Below are 17620 nucleotides of genomic sequence, written 5' to 3' on the forward strand. Positions count from 1 at the left end.
AGCCTGGAACAGCAGCCTAAATGCCCTTGGTGTCCTGTCTCTTGGGAATGCTAGCATGGAGTCTCTTTACTGCGTCCAGTGAAGGGGTGGGCAAGGCTTAAGGAAGTTTTTGTCTTTGGCGGGGGGAAGCAATTTTCCCAAAAGAAGCTGAGTTGCCATGAGCTCTGCAATGTATGAAATCCTCTCTCCTGATGGCTGGACAAATGAACCTCCTTTTTCTATCCTCTTGCAACCTGCAAAAACCCCAGCCCCTACTGCCAAGCCTAATTTAGGCCGCTTCTCTTCCTGTATATCAATCAAAAGAATGTGTTCCTTGTAATAATAAAAATTTCCTTTGGAGGAAAAAAGAAACAAAATTCAAAAGCATCTGCAATTCAGGCAGTCACAAGCTTAAAGAAACAAAGAAGGAAAAAATCCTATCATTCCAGAGCTCAAGACTTATGGCAGTGTCTACAATAGAACCCTATTTTGTCTTCTGTTTGCAACTAGATGAATTTGATCACTCCATTAAGGGAATTAGCGTTTTTGTCTTCAACCCAAGCTGTAGCAGGCCAGGTTAAAAGGCCCTCATCTGGTTATGATGCCAAAGTCCACAGCAATAGGCAGTGAGACACATGCTACTTGATCCTCTCTGAGGACAGCTAGCTGGGGCTAATAGATTATATCATCTGATGTAATGGTGGCAGCTATGCCAAGACCAAAGGAAGTGGGGGTGGGGGGATCTGTACCGTAATTTCACATTGCTAACAGCAAACAAGCTCCCTGTCCCCAAGTGGGAGGCATTGTAGATGCGGCTGCTCATCAGTGGTTCATCATTCACTGGGTGGAGAAGTGGCGGAGGGCACTAAGGGTTCAGTCTGTGTCAAGGATGCATGCTATATATATATAATCACTACCTTGGCAACTGGAATAGGCACAAAATTACAGCATCCCAAACCCTGCCTGGGTCACAAGAAAAAAACCCAAAAGCAAAAACTGGAGCACAGCAGCAGCAGCAGCAATCTCCCAGGGCAGATGTACTTGAGCTGAATGTGGCCACAGATGGCAGACAAGGGAAGTGGGAAAAAAAAGGTGAAAACTCATAGGAGCTTTCCTTGGCCAAAAGGATTTTCAAGTTAAACAGCAACCCCCACCCCCCACCCCTCTGCCCAACCCTGATCCCCATTCACATGCTCAGGCCCCATGCCCCCCACTCCAGAATTGATGATGACTACTCAGCTAGGTTTCCATTCATGGCAGTGGAGGAGTAGCTGGTGGGAAGAGAGGCACCTTGCTCGGCCCTCTCCTTTGACAGGTCAAGGCTGGAAGCCCCATAGTGAATGGGCTGAGGCTCTGTGGGCTCAGGCCGGACCCTGGGCAGCTGAGGGATGCCATGGGTAATGCCTACAGGCTTGGCCTGGGGCAGAGGGCTGGGGCTGAAGCCTCCAGAAATGGAGGAGCAACTGGGCTCATCAACAGGCAGCAGCACATCTCGAGGCCTGGCCCTCAGACTCTGGGAGGCCTTTGGCTGGAGGTTATAACAAGGGCCCGTGGGCAGGGGTAGGTGCGAAGGTCGAGCTAGCTGAGACTTGGATTCCCCAGGTGCCCTTGGCTCTGGCCCTGATACTGACAGCAACATTGACATGGCGACAGGAGATATGCAACAGACTGCCTGTCTATATAGAGACTGGCTGGAAGGCCCATCCAACTGGCTAGGACTTATTCCTGCAGGGCCTGGCCCCACTGTGAGAGGACAGGGAGCCCAGGCAGGCCAGTCGTAGGTCCCTGGAGGTTCAGTATAGAGGGACAGGGGACTGTCTCGGCCCCATTCTTCCTCTTCTTCTTCATCTGAATCTTCTTGCTGAGCCTGAAGCTCATCAGACTCCATGTAGCCCTGGCCCAGGTGAGAATTGGAGAGCTCCAGCTCCAGGGTCTCAGCAGTGTCGAGGGAGCGGCTCCTCCTGTTGAGGGCCATGGCAGCAGGTGGAGGACGAGGGTGCATGCCAGGCAGTCCCAAGTATCGAGGGAGACTGCTCACACCCCAGGGTAGGCCTTGGTAGAATCGGCTGTGGTAGTTGTTGAAGGCGCGTTTCTGGTAGTAGCCCAGTTCAAAAGCTTCCAAGGAGGCTGCAAGGTCTTCATCATTGTGGAACTCAGGATTTTCTTCACACTTGCCTTCCCCATCCCGTTCCACATCAGCGATGTCAAAGGTCACCATGGGGGGCAGCTCAGGGAGGTTTTGAGTGAAGGATGAGTCAGAGTCAGAGCTGCAGGACATGCTGGAGAAGAGGTTCCCATTGCTGGTGAACTCCACAAGGGCCTGAGAGAAACTCACAGTGGCATTCCCTTCCTTCTCAACCTCCTCTTCCTCTGGCTCCTCAGGGGGTGAATAAGTAGGGTAAGCCCTCCTGGGAGATCCTCCAAAATTTGCTTCTTGCATGTCTGGCTCAAACATAGCATCACTCTGGAAGAGCTGCATCAGGCAGGTACTTTGATCTTTCTTGGAGCAGGTTCCCTCGAAACGCTTCTCCAAAGGACGGAAGTCCCTCCAGTCTGGCTCACTGCTTGCAGTGGCAGGGAAAGCTGAGGTGGTTCCTCTGTGGGAAGTCTGAGAGGCCCCTGATGCCCCTTCCACCAGGCCCATCACTGACGGCCCTAAAGGCCTCATCTGATACTCCATGATGGGCTTCTCCTGCCGGACTTGGACCTCTCGGACTTGAGCCTCTCGAGCACGGACCTCTCGGCCACAGGTCTCCCTGGCATAGGCCTCTCGAGCTCGGGCCTCTCTGACATAAGCGTCCCGGGTGTGGGCCTCTCGAGCATGGGCCTCCCTGGTGTGAGCTTCTTGGGTGTAGGCCTCCCTAGTGTGAGCTTCTCGGGCACATGCCTCGCGGGCCTCTCGCTGCTCCCGCCGAAGCTCCCAATACAGCAACTGTTTCTGGATGGTCACTAGCCGTTCTTCCTCTGTCTCCATTGCCCCAGGTGGCCGAGAGGAAGAAAAGGGCTCAAAGTTCAGGAAGGGGTCAAACATCTCAGAGCTGTGACCATGGAGGTCATAAAGGCAGTCATCCCCAGGTGGGGAGTTCTCAAGACTATCATCTGGCTCATAGAACTCATAGAGGGCATCGCCACTATAGCTGTCTCGGGGCAAGCAATCCCTGCGGACAAGCCCCAGGGCCTCACCTGAATCATCCTCAAGTCCAGGTGTGGTGGAGTCATAATAACCCTCATCACTATTGGGGGCAGACTCTTGCTGATCGCTCTGAGGAGTCAAAAGGTCTCCAGGGGCTAGGCCAGGATAAGACCTAACTGGGTCAAGGAGCATGTAACCGAGGTGGCCTGGGGATGTGGTGGGATGGTAGCCTGGATTTAGAATGGGCCTTGGGTACACCTGGGAACTTGCCCACAGATATTCTAAGTCATCGTCTTCTTCCTCCTTGACTTCCTCTTCTTCCTCCTCTAATTCCACCTCCTCTTCCTCTTCTTCCTCGTCATCATCATCAGGCAAGGCCATCTCCTCGCCCCCTCCTTGGTAGGTCACCAGGCAGGAACTTCGTTTGGTCCCATCTCGGTTGGCCCTCTGGCCTCCAGAGGCCATGCTGTCTGTCATACTGTCCATGTCCTGTTCTGCTATTATGTCACCACAACCTGTCAGTGAGTCAAAACTTTTCAGGGATGTGACATCCCCAAAGAGGAGGCTCAGCTGGTCCCCCACAGGGCCATTGGGTGGATTTACCTCTCCTGCCACAACCTTCTCCCCTGTTTCTGGGCTATGGGGCTCCTCTGGGCCACTGGCTTCAGGGGCAGGTTTGGGCTGCAGGAGTGCTGAGGCACAGGCCTCCATGGTTTTTTCTGGATCTTTGCAGGCTGTCTGCTCAGTGGCTGCTGGAGAAGTCTCTGGTACTGAAGAAACTTTTGGCCCAGGGACATCTTGGGATTTGGCATTTTCCTTTCTTGGGGCTTGGAGGGTCTCAGTGTGGGACAGAAGGGCTGAGCTCACATGCTCATGAGGCCTGCCTCTGGCCCCCTCAGGCTCCTTGGCTCTTGGATCACTTTGCTCAGCCCCAGAGACCTTGCTCTTCCGGTGACGGCGGATACTGCTGAAAAAACCTTTCAGGCCTTTTTTTGGCTTGGGTACAAAGGGAGCCTTCTCAGCCCTAGCTTTCTCTGTGGCTCCAGCCACAGACGTCTTGCATCTGGAGTCTGTCTCCAAAGATCCATGGGCACTCTGAGAGCTGGGAAGTCGGCAGGATGACTCAGGCAAAGGTAAGGAGAGGCCATTTCCTTCACTGACAATGTCTTCAGGGCCATGGACTGCTTCACTCAGGCCATCGTGGGTCTTGCTCTTGCTAAGACCCTTCTTAGAGCTGCCTTTCCTAGAACCTTTGCTTCGTCCCCCTCCAAAGAAACTAGGCAGGGTACAGATGCTCTTCTTGCCACCAAAGAGTTTCATGGCAGTTTTCTTCAGCCTACCTGGGCCAGATGAGGGTTGCTCTGATGCTGGCCCTTCTGTCATCTCAGCTGCCTTGTTCTTGGCTCCTTTCTCTGCCCATTGGTCCTGGGTATCCACAGAGACTGCTGTTCCCTTGGCCTGAGCAGCTTCATCCTTTTGGGTCTCCATGATGGTGGGGACAACTCAGGTATGTTCAGCTGAAAAATGCAGCCTTCTGGCTTCTGGGCACTGTTATAACATCATCAGTCAGGAAGCATCACAGTTGGGGCTGAAGATGAGAGAGACAAAGACAGAGAGACAGTACTGGTGAGCAAGCAACCAGGCTGGGTTTGTTTTCACAGGTGTCTGTGGTTTCAGGCTTGAGTGGAACCAGAATGTAAGAGAAAATGTAGGGAAAACCTTAATGCACTCCATATGCTTGACTTGCTGGGCCAGCCTCCTCTGGGCCCCAAGGCAGCAAAACCCTACACTGAGCAACGGGCAGCCATCACCCTTACCCCACTTGCTGGGTCCACTCACTTCAGGTCACCTTAAGCTCAGGGGAGCACTGGGCAGGGGGAACTGCAGATATGAAAAAGGCCCACAGTGCTATTGGTCATGAGAGGGATTATCAAAGGGGGTGGAGTAGAGAGGCAGGAAAGGCAGAAGGGAAGTCAACTCTTATGACACAGAATTTTTGAAAAGCATCTGGCAAAATAGCCCATTAGGTATTCACTGGGTTCTGCAACATCCAGGCCTCAATTTCACATTAGCCAGGGCTCTCACTGACATTTTGCCTTGGGCTGGGTAGAAAAGTAGACCTGAAGTTTCACCTTCTTCCCCCAGGCTCCTTAAATTGCCTGTAGGACCATGCTCAGACCTTCAAAAGCTCAGAGTAGGAGCCTTGCAGACCCACATTCCAGAGCTGCAATCCAGGATCAGCTAAGATGGCATGGTAGCCTTGGGGCAAGGCACTCTCCGGGATTCAGTATCCTCTGTCCAAGACACCTAGAAATACCTCCCTGTCATAGTGGTTATGTGAGGGGTAGGTCTAGGTCAGACTCTCTAGTTACTGTCCTGCTGCGAACAGATTTTAATGTGGCCCTCAGCAGCTGAAACCTCCAAGTTCCACTTTAGAACCATGAGGCAGACTGTTTCTTCTCTGCTCCTTTCGTTACTTTGGCCCCCATCTAGCTCCCTATCTAGAAAGGGAACTCCTTGAAGGCACAACGCCACATGATTCATGTCCCTGGTCTGGGAGTTAGGCTCTCAACAGCTATTTAAATAAATAAACCTGGTGCAACAGGGAACTCTACTCAATGCTCTGTGGTGACCTAAATGGGAAGGAAATCCAAAAAAGAGGGGATATATGTATACATATAGCTGATTCACTTTGCTATACAACAGAAACTAACAAAACATTAGTTTCTATATGCTAACATATAGTAAAGCAACTATACTCCAATAAAAATTTTTTTAAATTAATAAAAAAATAAATAAACAAGCCTGGTGCAAGACACACCCTTCTGGTCTAAGCTCCCAATCCTCTAAATATCCAAATGTCACAGAGATGGAATAAAAAGAAGAGCTAGCCACCACCTACCCCAACATATCCCCCTCCCCAACCCCACTGTCTGATGTATTCATTCCAGTGACTACAACTGATTGACAGCTGGATCAGTGACCAGCCTGCTAAAACCCAATGACCCCTCCCTGGAAAGTCCCTCACCACTGTCCCCTCTCTGTAGGGTAGCCGCCAGCAGATAAGGAGCTTGGGTAGGGAAGGGAGGCAGAACAGCTGCTGGGAGCCAGAGAGAGAGAAGGAGAGGCAAGCAACACTGTTGTCCTAAGAGCAGCTAGCCAGCACATCAGCCCTGTGATTGGTTGCCACGGTAATAACACTCACACATTCACCTGCAGTGAAACTAAGGGTCAGCACTGGAGGTGGAGAGAGCCTGGCAGCTACACTCTGGCCTCTGACCTCATTAGAGGAACCTTGCTGGAGTCCCTGATCTTGTCTAGCAAATATTAACTTTGTGCCTTGTGCCTTGTTTGGCCTGACACTTGAATCATCAATGTGATCCAGGCTTCCATCAGGGGCTCTGCAGAACTGAATATTAAACTAGGAGCAAGATAATGGCTGGTTATCCAGAAAATAAGAGAAAAAAAAACCTCATCTGATCCCCTCTCTGCAGAGATCTGTATTGCCATTTGCTCAGGTTAGGTTTTTGTTTTTTTGATTCTGTGTGACATACTTTAACATGGCATTGTTCCAGCTCAGCCCTGTAACTGACAGACTCACAATAGACAGTGCTACCCCTCAAATACACAATCATACACACATACACTCAGAGTCCTCTGCCCCAGGGTCTCATGGGAATAAGGGCCCTATCATCTATCTGAATCGCTCACTTTCCAGAGCACAGATGTTTTTACCTCAGCCCTGAAATTACTGACAGTGTTGTCATTATGGTGCTGGGCATTGAGGAGATGGGGTGGCAATAAACGGAGTTATTTGTGAAATTCTACCCCCCTCTGTGGAATTCATGAAATGAACCTCTCCAGAACATTTGGTTAAATGATAGTTATTAAGCTCAGTGCTGCCAGAAGGGGAAACCCCAGTCCTTGCTTTTGGGGATCCCCTAGGCTAACAGGTAGAAAAACCTATATATAACAGTCTGAAGGCACAATATGATGCAGGCCTTAGAGAAGAGTCCCCATTATTGCTTAAGCAGAGTGTTGAAGTATCATTCTTCAGACCTTGTGATCATATCCCAGGATAAACTTGAAAGGCAGAAAGATAGCTCCTGGGCTCAGAAAAGCTGCCTTGATAAGGAGGCATTCAATCTGGGCCTTGTTAGACAGGAGTGAGTAAAAACGGCAATTATTTAGGGGAAAGGATGGGCAAGACTAGTCATCAAGGAAGATCAAGGGCTAAGTGAAAAACCTTATGGGCTTACCCATCCTTGTGAATCAAAGGCTTAATTGTCCTACTGGTTTTGGAGCTGGAATTCCTGTGAACAGAAGAATTAGGCAGACTGAATCTCAAAGAGGGCTGCTTTCCAGAACCTTGATGCCTTGGCTTGAGGGTAGTCCCTTTGGGCTTTCTCTTGCCCTTGCTTCTGTGCTCCGTTGGAGTAGAGGCCAGTCCACTGCTCTCTACATTGTCCCCTTCCCTGTCACAGGGATCTGCAGTATGTTGTGGAAGGAGCCATGGGCCACAGGGCTGTGTTGCATACCATGCCAAGGAACCCTGAACAGGCCAAGGCACTCCTCTGAGCCTTGGGTGTTTGTGAAATGGAGATCAAAATAGCTCCTCTATCTACCCCCTCTATCTCCCCAGTCCACTGCAGTAATGTGAGGTTAGATGGGATAATGGACACCAAAAGCACTTTGTAAACTGTAAAGTGCAAAGCAAATGAGAAAGGTTGGCATTACCGTTATTTCAGGTCAGATCCCAGTTTCTTAGGAAGTAGCAGACCATGTGTAAAAGGCCACTCATTTGAGAAAGCCATTCACTACAGGAAGTCCAAGGGACTAGCTGCCTTGGCTCATGCTAAGGAAGAGCCAGGTGTGAGGGGATTTTAAAGACATGTTCGTGGATTTATACAAAGTCCTCCGTTAAGGGCAGTTTAAAAAGCCCTCTGTGTATGTGGTGGGAGTGGGTGAACTAGGCAAGGCTGTGTCCCTTGGAATGAAATTCTCTTCCCCCAGCTTCAGGCTTTCCTCCTAACTAGGCCCAGGGTTATCTTCGCTGGCAAGGACCAGCCTTGAAACTATGCTGTCTCCTACCTCCCTGCCTTGTCCCTCCCAGAGCCATGTACCCCACTCATAGTGTCTCTTCCCTGTATCCCCCTGTAAGACAGTAGGACAGGAGGTGGCAGGAATCACCCAGGGCTAGTAGCCCCCTAGCCCAGCCCCACCTAGCCACTTCTGGCCCAGGCCCCTTCTCCATACACCTTACTACCTCACCAGGTCCCAATGCTGTCCTTCCCCAGTGGGCTATGCTGCCTTTATTCGGGACCACAGAGTACACTGGTCAGGAGAGTGAGGTGGGGCAGAAGGCAAAGGGGACAGCAAAGGGACAGATTCTGCAGCTCCTCCAGGCTGAGGCTGGCTCCCTTCATGGTTCCTGCCAAGAAAGTGGTCCTGCTAAATGCAGAGCCCCTCCACCCTTAGGTTTCTCAACCTGTACGGCTGTCTAAGTTTCAGGTGGACTGGTGGGTGAGGGAACCCTCTAAGGCTACTCTGTGGTCCCTGGCAGGGGCCACTTGCTACAGCTGTTGCTAGCATGGCCAGAATTGGGCTGTGGGCAACCCTGCTCCCGAGGCCATTCTCGGACCAGTGAAAGGCTAGGTCAGAGCTAGGGCAGAGCTTCTTCCTTCTCCCCTCCTTTCAAAATACAGGCAGGAGACCAGTCACAAACCTGCCCCAGGAATCCTTCTCGATAAGGAGGAAACAGCTCCACCAAGTCTTAAACATTCTGCTCCCAGCCCTATTTCCTGGGGCCAGCTCAGCCAACTTAGAGAAGGCTGAGTTCAGGGAAGAAGTGTGTGGATTTAAGCAGTAGCTCCAGAGGCATGGCCTCAACTAGTCATAGTTTCCCAGACCTCCTCCAAGAAGTTTTCCTGGGAGCAAGCCCACTCTGGGCCCATCCTGCCCTCATGTATGTGGGGGAGGGTGGTCTAAGGAAGGAGTAGTAAGGACAGGAAGCCCAGCCCCCCACTCCCTGAGAGTCAGCCAGTTCTGCACTGTAATCAGCTCTGCCTACCTGGGGGAAATCCAGCAAGTTCTTTCAGTTTCCCCAACTGGAAAATGATGCTATTAAGAGTGCCTACCTCTTAAAGCTATTTTAAGGAACAAAACCGATGTATATAGAGTACCAAATAAAATGCATTATATAACAGAGGCTCAAAAACATGGCAACTAGTTTTATATGTATTTTATTCAAACTATAGTTGGACAGTTTCTAGCAGCAAAACCACCTCAGTCAGGGTTGACTAAAGTGCTCCCCAGTGCTCTAAGGGTATGTCACCAAACCTCCTTGGGCCTCAGTTTACCCAAATGGTAAATGAGGGTGACTGTGCAGTTATCTCACAGGAGGCTTTAGTTGTTCTTTTAGCCAACATTTGACATTCAGGAACTCAAAATGTTGCCTCAAATCAGCTACTGGCTAACAGCTCTGGATTATCTGGGAATTTCAAGTAGCCAGGTTCTCTAGCCCAAGCCAGAAAGGTCAACAATTCAAACTCAGCTAAAGTACCAGCATCAAAGGAAATGCAAATCAACGGATGTCCTTTATCCACTCATGGTACTTATCAGCTTACAAAGTGTTCCCCACTTCCTCACTCCCCATTTCTCCTTCCCAGCAATCCATTAATCAGGCCTGGTAGGGGATGGTAACTCCTTGTCACAGAAAAGGAAACTGCCTAGGCTTGGGAAAAGACTTGCCTAAGGTCACACAGTGGGATGATGACAGAGCCACACCAGTTTCCAGGCCTCTTTGAGTCCCAATTCTATGCCATTCTGCTGCACCGTTCTGGCCCCTAATCAAAGGAAGAAGACTGAGAGTAAGGACTGTGCAGGTTCCCCTCACACCTGCAAGAGCCATCATCTCCCCCTCCCATCACACTCCTGTCCCAACCCAGCTGAGCCTTCTCTGAAGCATTTCCAGTCCTCACTGGCTACCACTATTTTGGCCCCACCTAGCACATTCCAGAAAGCCTGCTGACTTCAGAATCCAAGAGCTGCCAACCCAGCCTGTGGCTGTTCTCCTCATCAGCAACCCCACCATCACTACTCCCAAACCGTGGAATATGTTCCTCTACTCTTCTTTTCCTTGGGAGATAAGTTTGAGGGGCCAAAAAAAAGGTCCAAACAGAAACCTGCCAGTGGGGACAAAGATAAAGGTAAAGACAAAACGGGGACAAAGAATTTGAGCTATTATTTAAGGAAAATGATCTATGAGATTTGGAATTTGAATCAACCGTTTCTAAAGCCCACAGCCAAAGTCTACTCTCAAAATCATTTTTTTCAGGACCTGAAGGAAGGGCTGTCTAGCTTGGTATTCTTTGGTGGAGCTGTAAAGGCTGCTGGCAGAGCCCCACCCAAGCTATCCCTGAAACCATTCCTCCCCTAATTTGCAGGCTTCCTGAGGGGCACCTCTTCTCAAGGGGGCATCCCACCAACTCTAGATGCAGCACAGACCCCAAACTGGGCCCTCTAGCCCCTGCTCCTACTCCCCCACCACTAGTCCGTCAAATGAATTAACATACTCAGCCTTGGGCAATTCATTCTGGCAGGCCTCTGTCTTTTCATTTCTCTCAATGCACCCGCCTTCATCTTATACAGTAGTCACCATATCTAGCACAGAGCAGGAGCTCAAACAACGTTGGTTCAACTGAATTCTAATTTAGCTGGAGTTTGTCAGCCCAGAACTAAAATGCCAGCTTCATCCCTTTCAGGCTGTGGGATATGAGAAAGTGGCCTAACCTTTCTGAAACTCAAACGCCTTATCTATAAAATGAAGAAAATGCTACCTACCGTGTAGAATTGCAGTAAGGATTAGAGATGATAAATGTAAAAGACAGATTACTTGCTAGGTACCAAGCAGATGTTCAATAACGTGCCCTTGTGATGGGGCCTCTTGCAGCTACCTTCTCCACTCCAGCTCGTCAGATTCCCCCCCACCCCTCCCGGTCCTATGAGGATGACAAAAGCATCTTAGCAGAGTTCCCTCTGGTTCCTCCCTGCCATGACACTGAAATCCCACCCCGTGCCTCCCCACTTCCATCTCATCCATCCTGCACACCCTTGCCAGATTCATTTTCTTACAATCCTGATTTCAGCACATCACTCCTCTACTTACCAAATATTCCGCATTGCCTACAGGATCAAGGCCAAACTCCTTTGCCTGACTTACAAGACTTGCTCTCTGCATGCCCTTTGCAGGTTTCCTAGGCTCACTTCTCTGCCCCTTAGCTTCAGCCCCAAATATACAGGGGCTTCTCCAGTCTGGGAGGTGTGGTCACCTAGACACTGCCTCTGCCTAGAAACAGGCTTTCCTGGTGAATCTTCTTGATGCTCCATCTTTCTCCTCAGGCTGCTGAGGCTGCCTACCCAACTTGCCTGGAACGGTGGGGGCTCTGGGAGCCACCTACTTGCCACTCCCCTCTCAGGCTTCCAACCCCCTTAGAGAGGAATGTATCCAAGGAAGGTGTCATGCCTGCATCATAAGGTTTCCACTATGTCAGTACTAACCCAGCAAGGGTGAGATCAAAGACAGGCACTACCTCCTTCCACCCCTGTTCAGATGAAGAACAAGAGAGGAGCTAACCCCAGGGAAACAGATGTGAGAAGGCAGCCGAGGAAAGCCTGAAGAGGAGCAGCTGGGTGGAGTGAACAATGGAGACTCCTGACTTTCCTATGTATCCACCCCTCTGTATGCACCATACCCTATGTGAGAGACCAGGTAAGGAAACTGAGGTTTGGGGGGTGGGGATCAGGATCAGTGTGCTTAGAGAAAGAAGCCTAGAATTGGGGGCCAGGAGCTTTGTGCTCTCATGTAACCTTGGGCAAATAAATCCCTTCCCTGTTCTGGGCCTCTGTTTTCCCATGTAGAAATGGGAGATTGGACCGGGCATCTGCTTCCCCCAGGATGCATGAGAAGCTGGGGAAAGGGCGGTCCTGTGTCCAGTTTTCTAGTGGCTGCTGAGTCAGGAGGCATGTTGAGGGAATGGGATGTTGGGGATCCTAGGCTTCACTGGGAGGCCTGGATGCCTAGCTGGTTGGGTCCACTGCAGAACAGAGGTGTACTGTGGCCCAGCCTCACTCCTCATGCCTCTCACTTCTACCCCCTGCAAGACCACCCAGCATTTTACTCTTTCTGAATGCACGAGGCCTAGCCTATGAATATTTCATACATATACAGAGAGGAGGGGGACCACAACTGTCTGGGCCTAGCCCTTTCTCTCCGGAAAGAGCTGCAGCCCCCAGCAGGGAGGGCTGAGGAGTACTGGCTAGAGAAGAGGGGTTAGTATCTGCTTCGAAACCCAGCAGGGGGGGAAAAACCTGTAGGAGATGAAAGCAATGAAGGCTCTGCAGCAAGAAATGTAGATCAAAGGGTCGCAAAGCTCCCCCACCCCCACCCCCTGCAGCACCACTATGGCTGCCTCTGACTCCACCAAGCTCCCTCGGGCCATTTCCTCCATTGTTCATATTATCCCCTAATCCCAAAAGGGGAGGTGCAGGGGAGCAATGCACCCTCACTCGGCTGGCACCTGCACCTCTGCAGTGGTTCTGGTTTCCCTGCCTGCCTTGCTAGTGATATACTTACACATGCACAGGTTTGAAAAATAAGACCAAGGAGAGGTGAAAAGACTGTGATTATTTAATTCAGAGAATAGAAGTTGGAGGTGGAAGAGATGGTTTAATGCCCATGAAATCTCCAATGAATTGTTAAGCAGAAGAGCAATGGTGGCCAGCTGCTCTCAACCCCACCCCCCAACACACACACAGTTGGTTTAAGCATAGCATGAGAGGCTCAGGTTAGAGCTGAGAAAGAATTTCCTGGCAATGAGATGGGTAACCCAGGAATGAATGACACAGGAAGGCTATGAAACGCCTCCTCCGAGGGCTTTACTTTTATCACCTAGTCTATCTGCCTGGTCAGGATTTGAGGCAGGGGCACTGATGAAATAACACTGGGCATGCCCTCTTGTAGCCCATCTGTAAATGAGGGGGCTGGAAGCCCTTCTCCCTCTTTGTTTCTACAAGCAAGCCAGACTTGTTGCTATTTCTCTCATTCCCTTTGTCCCCTGGTTCAGAGATTGTAAATGTAACAGTTCTTGAGGAATTTTTAACACCTCCACTATACTAGGAGAGAATCACTGGACTGCCAACTTCTTTCAATTACCTCCCTTCCTGAAACTTTCAGCCCCTGACAGGCTGTAGACCAAGACTAAAACGCAAGAGACATGCCAGGGGAGGAGTTCCTAGAAAGCTAACTTAGCATCCCTTCACTCTTGATGAATGGGTGAGGTAAGATGAGGGGTTAGTTAATGCAATTTGTGCTGATTTGTGTTGAATGGAGGCTGCTGGAGACAGTGGGATACAGTGGAGTCACTGCACAGGAGGCAGCAGCCTCTCCCTAAATGCTGTGTGACCTTAAGCAAGTCCCTGTTGCTTTCCAATGCCTCAGGATTCCCATCTGTAAACATAGGTGTCCAAACTGGTGCTCCCTGAAGGCCTGTCCAGCTGGGAGAAAAAGGATCAGCAGAGGCCTGAGGGACACTTAGCCTCCACCACATTGGTATGTATGCTCCAGGCTCCCTCCTTTCCCCCAACCCCCTGCAAGGCCAAAGAGAGGCTGACAAGATACAGTTTCCCTCTAGAGATAGCCTGCCCCCCAGTTCTTTCAGATCCAAAGGTGGCCTCTTACCTGCCCAATTTATGGTGCTCTTCCTATCCCTTTCTAAGACCCCATTCTAAAACTCTTTCTAAAATCCCATTTTATTGTGGCATATTTGCACACAAAAAATATCAAAACCTCCCAATTCCCCATTCTTTGATGGCCCCTTCCTCCATTCCCCCAAGATCAGATCCTCATTCCACAACCTGGCACTTGGGAACCCCACCACCACTGGGCCCCAACCTCCTTTCTACCTTACAGTATCAACCAGAAAAGACTGTCACTGCACTCAGCCTGCTTGCAAGTCACCCCCTCCTACTCCTAATTTTGCTTATACCACTATCCTTTGCCTAAACAAACCCCTCTAATTTCTGGAGGCTTCCCAGGACAATTCCCCTGTATATACAGATCTCTCATCTCTCTCCATGGTAGTTTGCCTCTAGACTCATGAATCAGCAACCAAAGGTAGTGTAGTCTGGGGACTGGGCAGTCCAGGTCCTGAGCTTATTGAAGGGAGACATCATGATTTATTTACTTTTAATTTCAGATGTAACCCATCCCCCTTCTCAATCTTCATTAAGTATACTCAATAAATATCTGAGCCTTCAGTATCATTTTTCTAATCATTTTCATATGAACCAGGACAAGTGCCAGTTGGAGAGGTAAAGGTCTTCTCCAAAGCTTTACAGACGGCAAGTCCTTCCGGAGCATTCATTAACTGCTATGCATTGCTAGGCTTTGAGGGGATTGTGGCTGAGATCCAGGTTTCCTTTACCCCCCTGAGAGGTTCCAAAAGAACCCAAACATCCATGATATCAGGGAGACAAAGTAGAGGCAGGGAAACTCAATTATAATTTGTCTCCTATTATAATTTAAGCCCCAAAATGCCCAAGGGATGCAGGCAGCCTGGAGGAGTTCTGAGTTCTGAGAAGGAAGAGGTCATCATGGACTGCAAGAGACAGGCAGGAAAGGCACTGAGGAGATAGGCCCAGAGCTGAGAGGGAAGAGAATTTGGACAGTGCAGTGAGTGGGTTTGGGTGTGGGGAGGGAGTTATATAGGGCAGATATGTTAGGTGGCTGTTGGTTAGAGGCAGTGCAGAGGACATGTCCAGCTCTGGGCCGGGGATGCCCAGCTGCAAGTAGGGGGACTGTATTGGTGCTTGGTCAAAGTGAGAGGAGGTGACTGTAGTGTAGTATCTGCAGTCCTGGCTAGTGTCGCAAAGGTCCCCAGCTAGCCTTCCCTTAAGTGAGGGATTTATTGGGTCTCACTGTCTCCTCTCAAAGGTACCTAGGCTTTGCCTGGGCCCTGCAGCCCACAGAGTTCTCCACCCTCAGAGGTGGGTCAAATGTCCAAGAAAAGCCTTTCAAGCCCCTAGGTAGCTCCCTCCCTCTTGTTCCTCAGAAAGGCCTAGAGTCCATTGCCAGAGGCACACAGCGGTGGATGGGGCCGGGGCCGAATGAGGGGAGCTGCACTCGGGGAGGGGGCTCTGCTGGAATCCCCAAGGGGTGCAGAGTCCAACAGCGCAGCACCCTCCACCCAGCCCAGATGAATGCAGCAGGCAGGCAAAGCTGCAGAGGGAGATGTTAGTGTGTGAGGGGCAAAGGCTCACCTTGACCCCGCGGCCCGTGCCAAGACAAGTCTGGCCAAACCGAGGCCGGCTCTGCGGGGCCAGGCCAGCTGCCGCCCGGGCTGTGGCGCGCCTGGAGGGCACAACCCCTCACCACCGGAAAGCCTAGGCAAAGTCCAGCGGTCACCAGTGTCAAAGGTGTCTGCAGCAGACAATGACAGCGGCCCGGCAGCCTGGGTATTTTAAGTAACTGCGAAGTTGGAGGGTTTGGCTGACTCTCTAGCTCTCACACACACCCAAACGGTTCGTTCCCTACTACAATAATTGCTCCCTCGGCCTCTGGCACAGAACACCCTCCCCCCCACATACACACACACCCCACCATGCTTATCGCTATTTTTAAACCGGAGGCTGGAGAGAAAAACGCGGCCAGTGCCCTCCAAGGGGAGAGGAGGCGAGGCGGGGGGGGGGGTAGGTGGGGGACACAAAGCGGCCTTGCAGCTCTAACCCAAGGACTAGCTTGAGCTGCTGCCCTAACGCAAGGTACAGCGAGAGCCGGGTTGCCAGCCCGCCTGTCCGCGACGGGGTGGGGGGGGGCGCCAGATGCGCCCGGAGGCCCAGGAGCAGGGGGCGCGGCTGTTGGGGCCTCAAGGCCGAGGTTCCAAAGGGAAGTGAGCAGACCACAGGCCCAAATGAGCTCCCCCAGGGAGAAGGCAGACAATGTAGATACCCCAATCCACGCCAAAGTAAGTACCCGTCGGGCCCAGCCTAGCGCGCTGTCTTCGTCCCTAGAGGACAGGGAGAGGCAGGAGATGCGCAGGGGAGGGGAGGGGCGGGGCGGCAGCCGAGCCGCTGGGGTGAGCAATACCCGCGTAACACAGCTGTTCCAGCTAATGTGCTACAACAAAGCTGTAAAGCTCCTGGCCTACAAATGCACCGCTGGGAGTGCTGGTTGGCTGCTCCCCTCCCGAGACCGCAGGGCAGCACGTGTGGGGCCCCATCCCCGCCTCCCCCGAGAGCCCCAAGGCATGGCCCAGGATAGCCCGCCGGCCTGCCCACCTCTTCTCCGCCTCTAGCAGCGGTCGCTCGCGCCCAGGGGACACTGCTCTGGCCCTCACCGGACAATCCTCAAAGCGGGTTCCAAAGGGGAGCGCAGAGCGGTCCGGATGCCGACCGGCCCAGCCCTTAGAGCTCCTCTCCAGGCGGCCAGAGCGGAGCACGCGAGACTGCACCGGACGGCGGGCAGGCGGAGGCTCCTGGCCGCGCGCAATGCTTACCCGGCCCGGTCCGGTTTCCAGCTTGCTTATTGTCTTTTGCGCCTCCCTGGCCGGGGCTGGAACCTTGGCTGCCACGGCTGAGAGAGTCGCCACCGCCGCCCCTGCGGCTCCAGTCACCTCCTGCACCGGCTCCCCTACCCCAAGCTCTGGGCAGCTCCCCCATACCCTTCCCCCCGGACTCCACAGCCACAGGGTGGGGCATCGGCGCCCTGATTGGCAGGCGTATGGCCCAATCGCCACGGTGAGAAGGCGTTTCCCGACTCGCCCACTGTTTTCCTTGGTGCGTTTCTCTTTAAATGCAAATAAGCGCGGGCGTGGTGTTGGCAGGGGACGTAGAGGCTGCAGAACCCCTCGCTGGGACTCCCCACTCCCCCCCCCACGCTAGGCTGGTCGCTGCTTGGCGACACCGCAAGCTCGAGGGGCTGGTCCCGCCCGGATGGGGCTCGCTGGAGCCTTGGAGCTCGGTTTCGATTTTGCATGCGTTCCCATTTCCGTGGCCGCGGTGCAATCGCGCTGCGGCGCCCTGGCCGCCACCCGGCAGTTTATTCCAGAGCGAGAGGCCGGCGGGGAGAGGCGGGGGCGGAGAGGTTGGGGACTACAAAGCCCTTTGGCACCTTGCCGGGCCCATCCTTAGGCATAGAAACAGGGCCCCGGGGCACGCGCCCCTGGGCCTCGCCGAGGGGCTCACCTGCCAGGAAAACGAATTGCAGCGCCCGCGTCCCAGCTTCCTCCGCCTCTTCAGCCCACTGGAGCCTTAAGAGACCATAGAGTCCAGCTTCCACCAGTTACTGAAGGGCCTGCTGCTGCCCAGAGAAGAGAAAGTGCTTCCCCAAGGTCACCTACCCTACCAGCGACTGGGGCAGATTTGGAGTTCAGAACCCAGGCTCCCAGTCCAGGGCTGCTTTCACTTTTCTCTGTAAAGACCTGTTTTCGTGATTGACCCTCACCCAAATTT

The 17620-nt window shown here is 52.2% G+C and overlaps 1 protein-coding gene across 2 annotated transcripts; it reads right to left on the bottom strand.

The window, feature by feature from the left end:
* Positions 1-1200: 1200 nt before the first annotated feature.
* AMER1 (APC membrane recruitment protein 1) lies at positions 1201-16832 on the bottom strand. 2 transcript variants are annotated; one of them, XM_061178006.1, is made up of 2 exons: positions 16666-16832; positions 1201-4700 (listed from the first exon to the last, which is right to left on the bottom strand). In XM_061178006.1, the coding sequence occupies exon 2, from the start codon at positions 4598-4600 to the stop codon at positions 1211-1213; it is 3390 nt and encodes a 1129-aa protein (XP_061033989.1). In that variant the 5' UTR covers positions 4601-4700; positions 16666-16832; the 3' UTR covers positions 1201-1210. The 2 variants fall into 2 exon arrangements, with proteins under 2 accessions (XP_061033989.1, XP_061033990.1); XM_061178007.1 differs by lacking the exon at positions 16666-16832 and adding an exon at positions 16448-16526.
* Between the last annotated feature and the right edge of the window lie 788 nt (positions 16833-17620).

Source organism: Eubalaena glacialis, chromosome X (assembly GCF_028564815.1).
Source record: "Eubalaena glacialis isolate mEubGla1 chromosome X, mEubGla1.1.hap2.+ XY, whole genome shotgun sequence".
Lineage (NCBI taxonomy): Eukaryota > Metazoa > Chordata > Mammalia > Artiodactyla > Balaenidae > Eubalaena > Eubalaena glacialis.

Coding starts and splice junctions, on each gene's coding strand:
- AMER1 (XM_061178006.1), bottom strand. CDS start 4,600: ATGGAGACCCAAAAGGATGAAGCTGCTCAGGCCAAGGGAACAGCAGTC.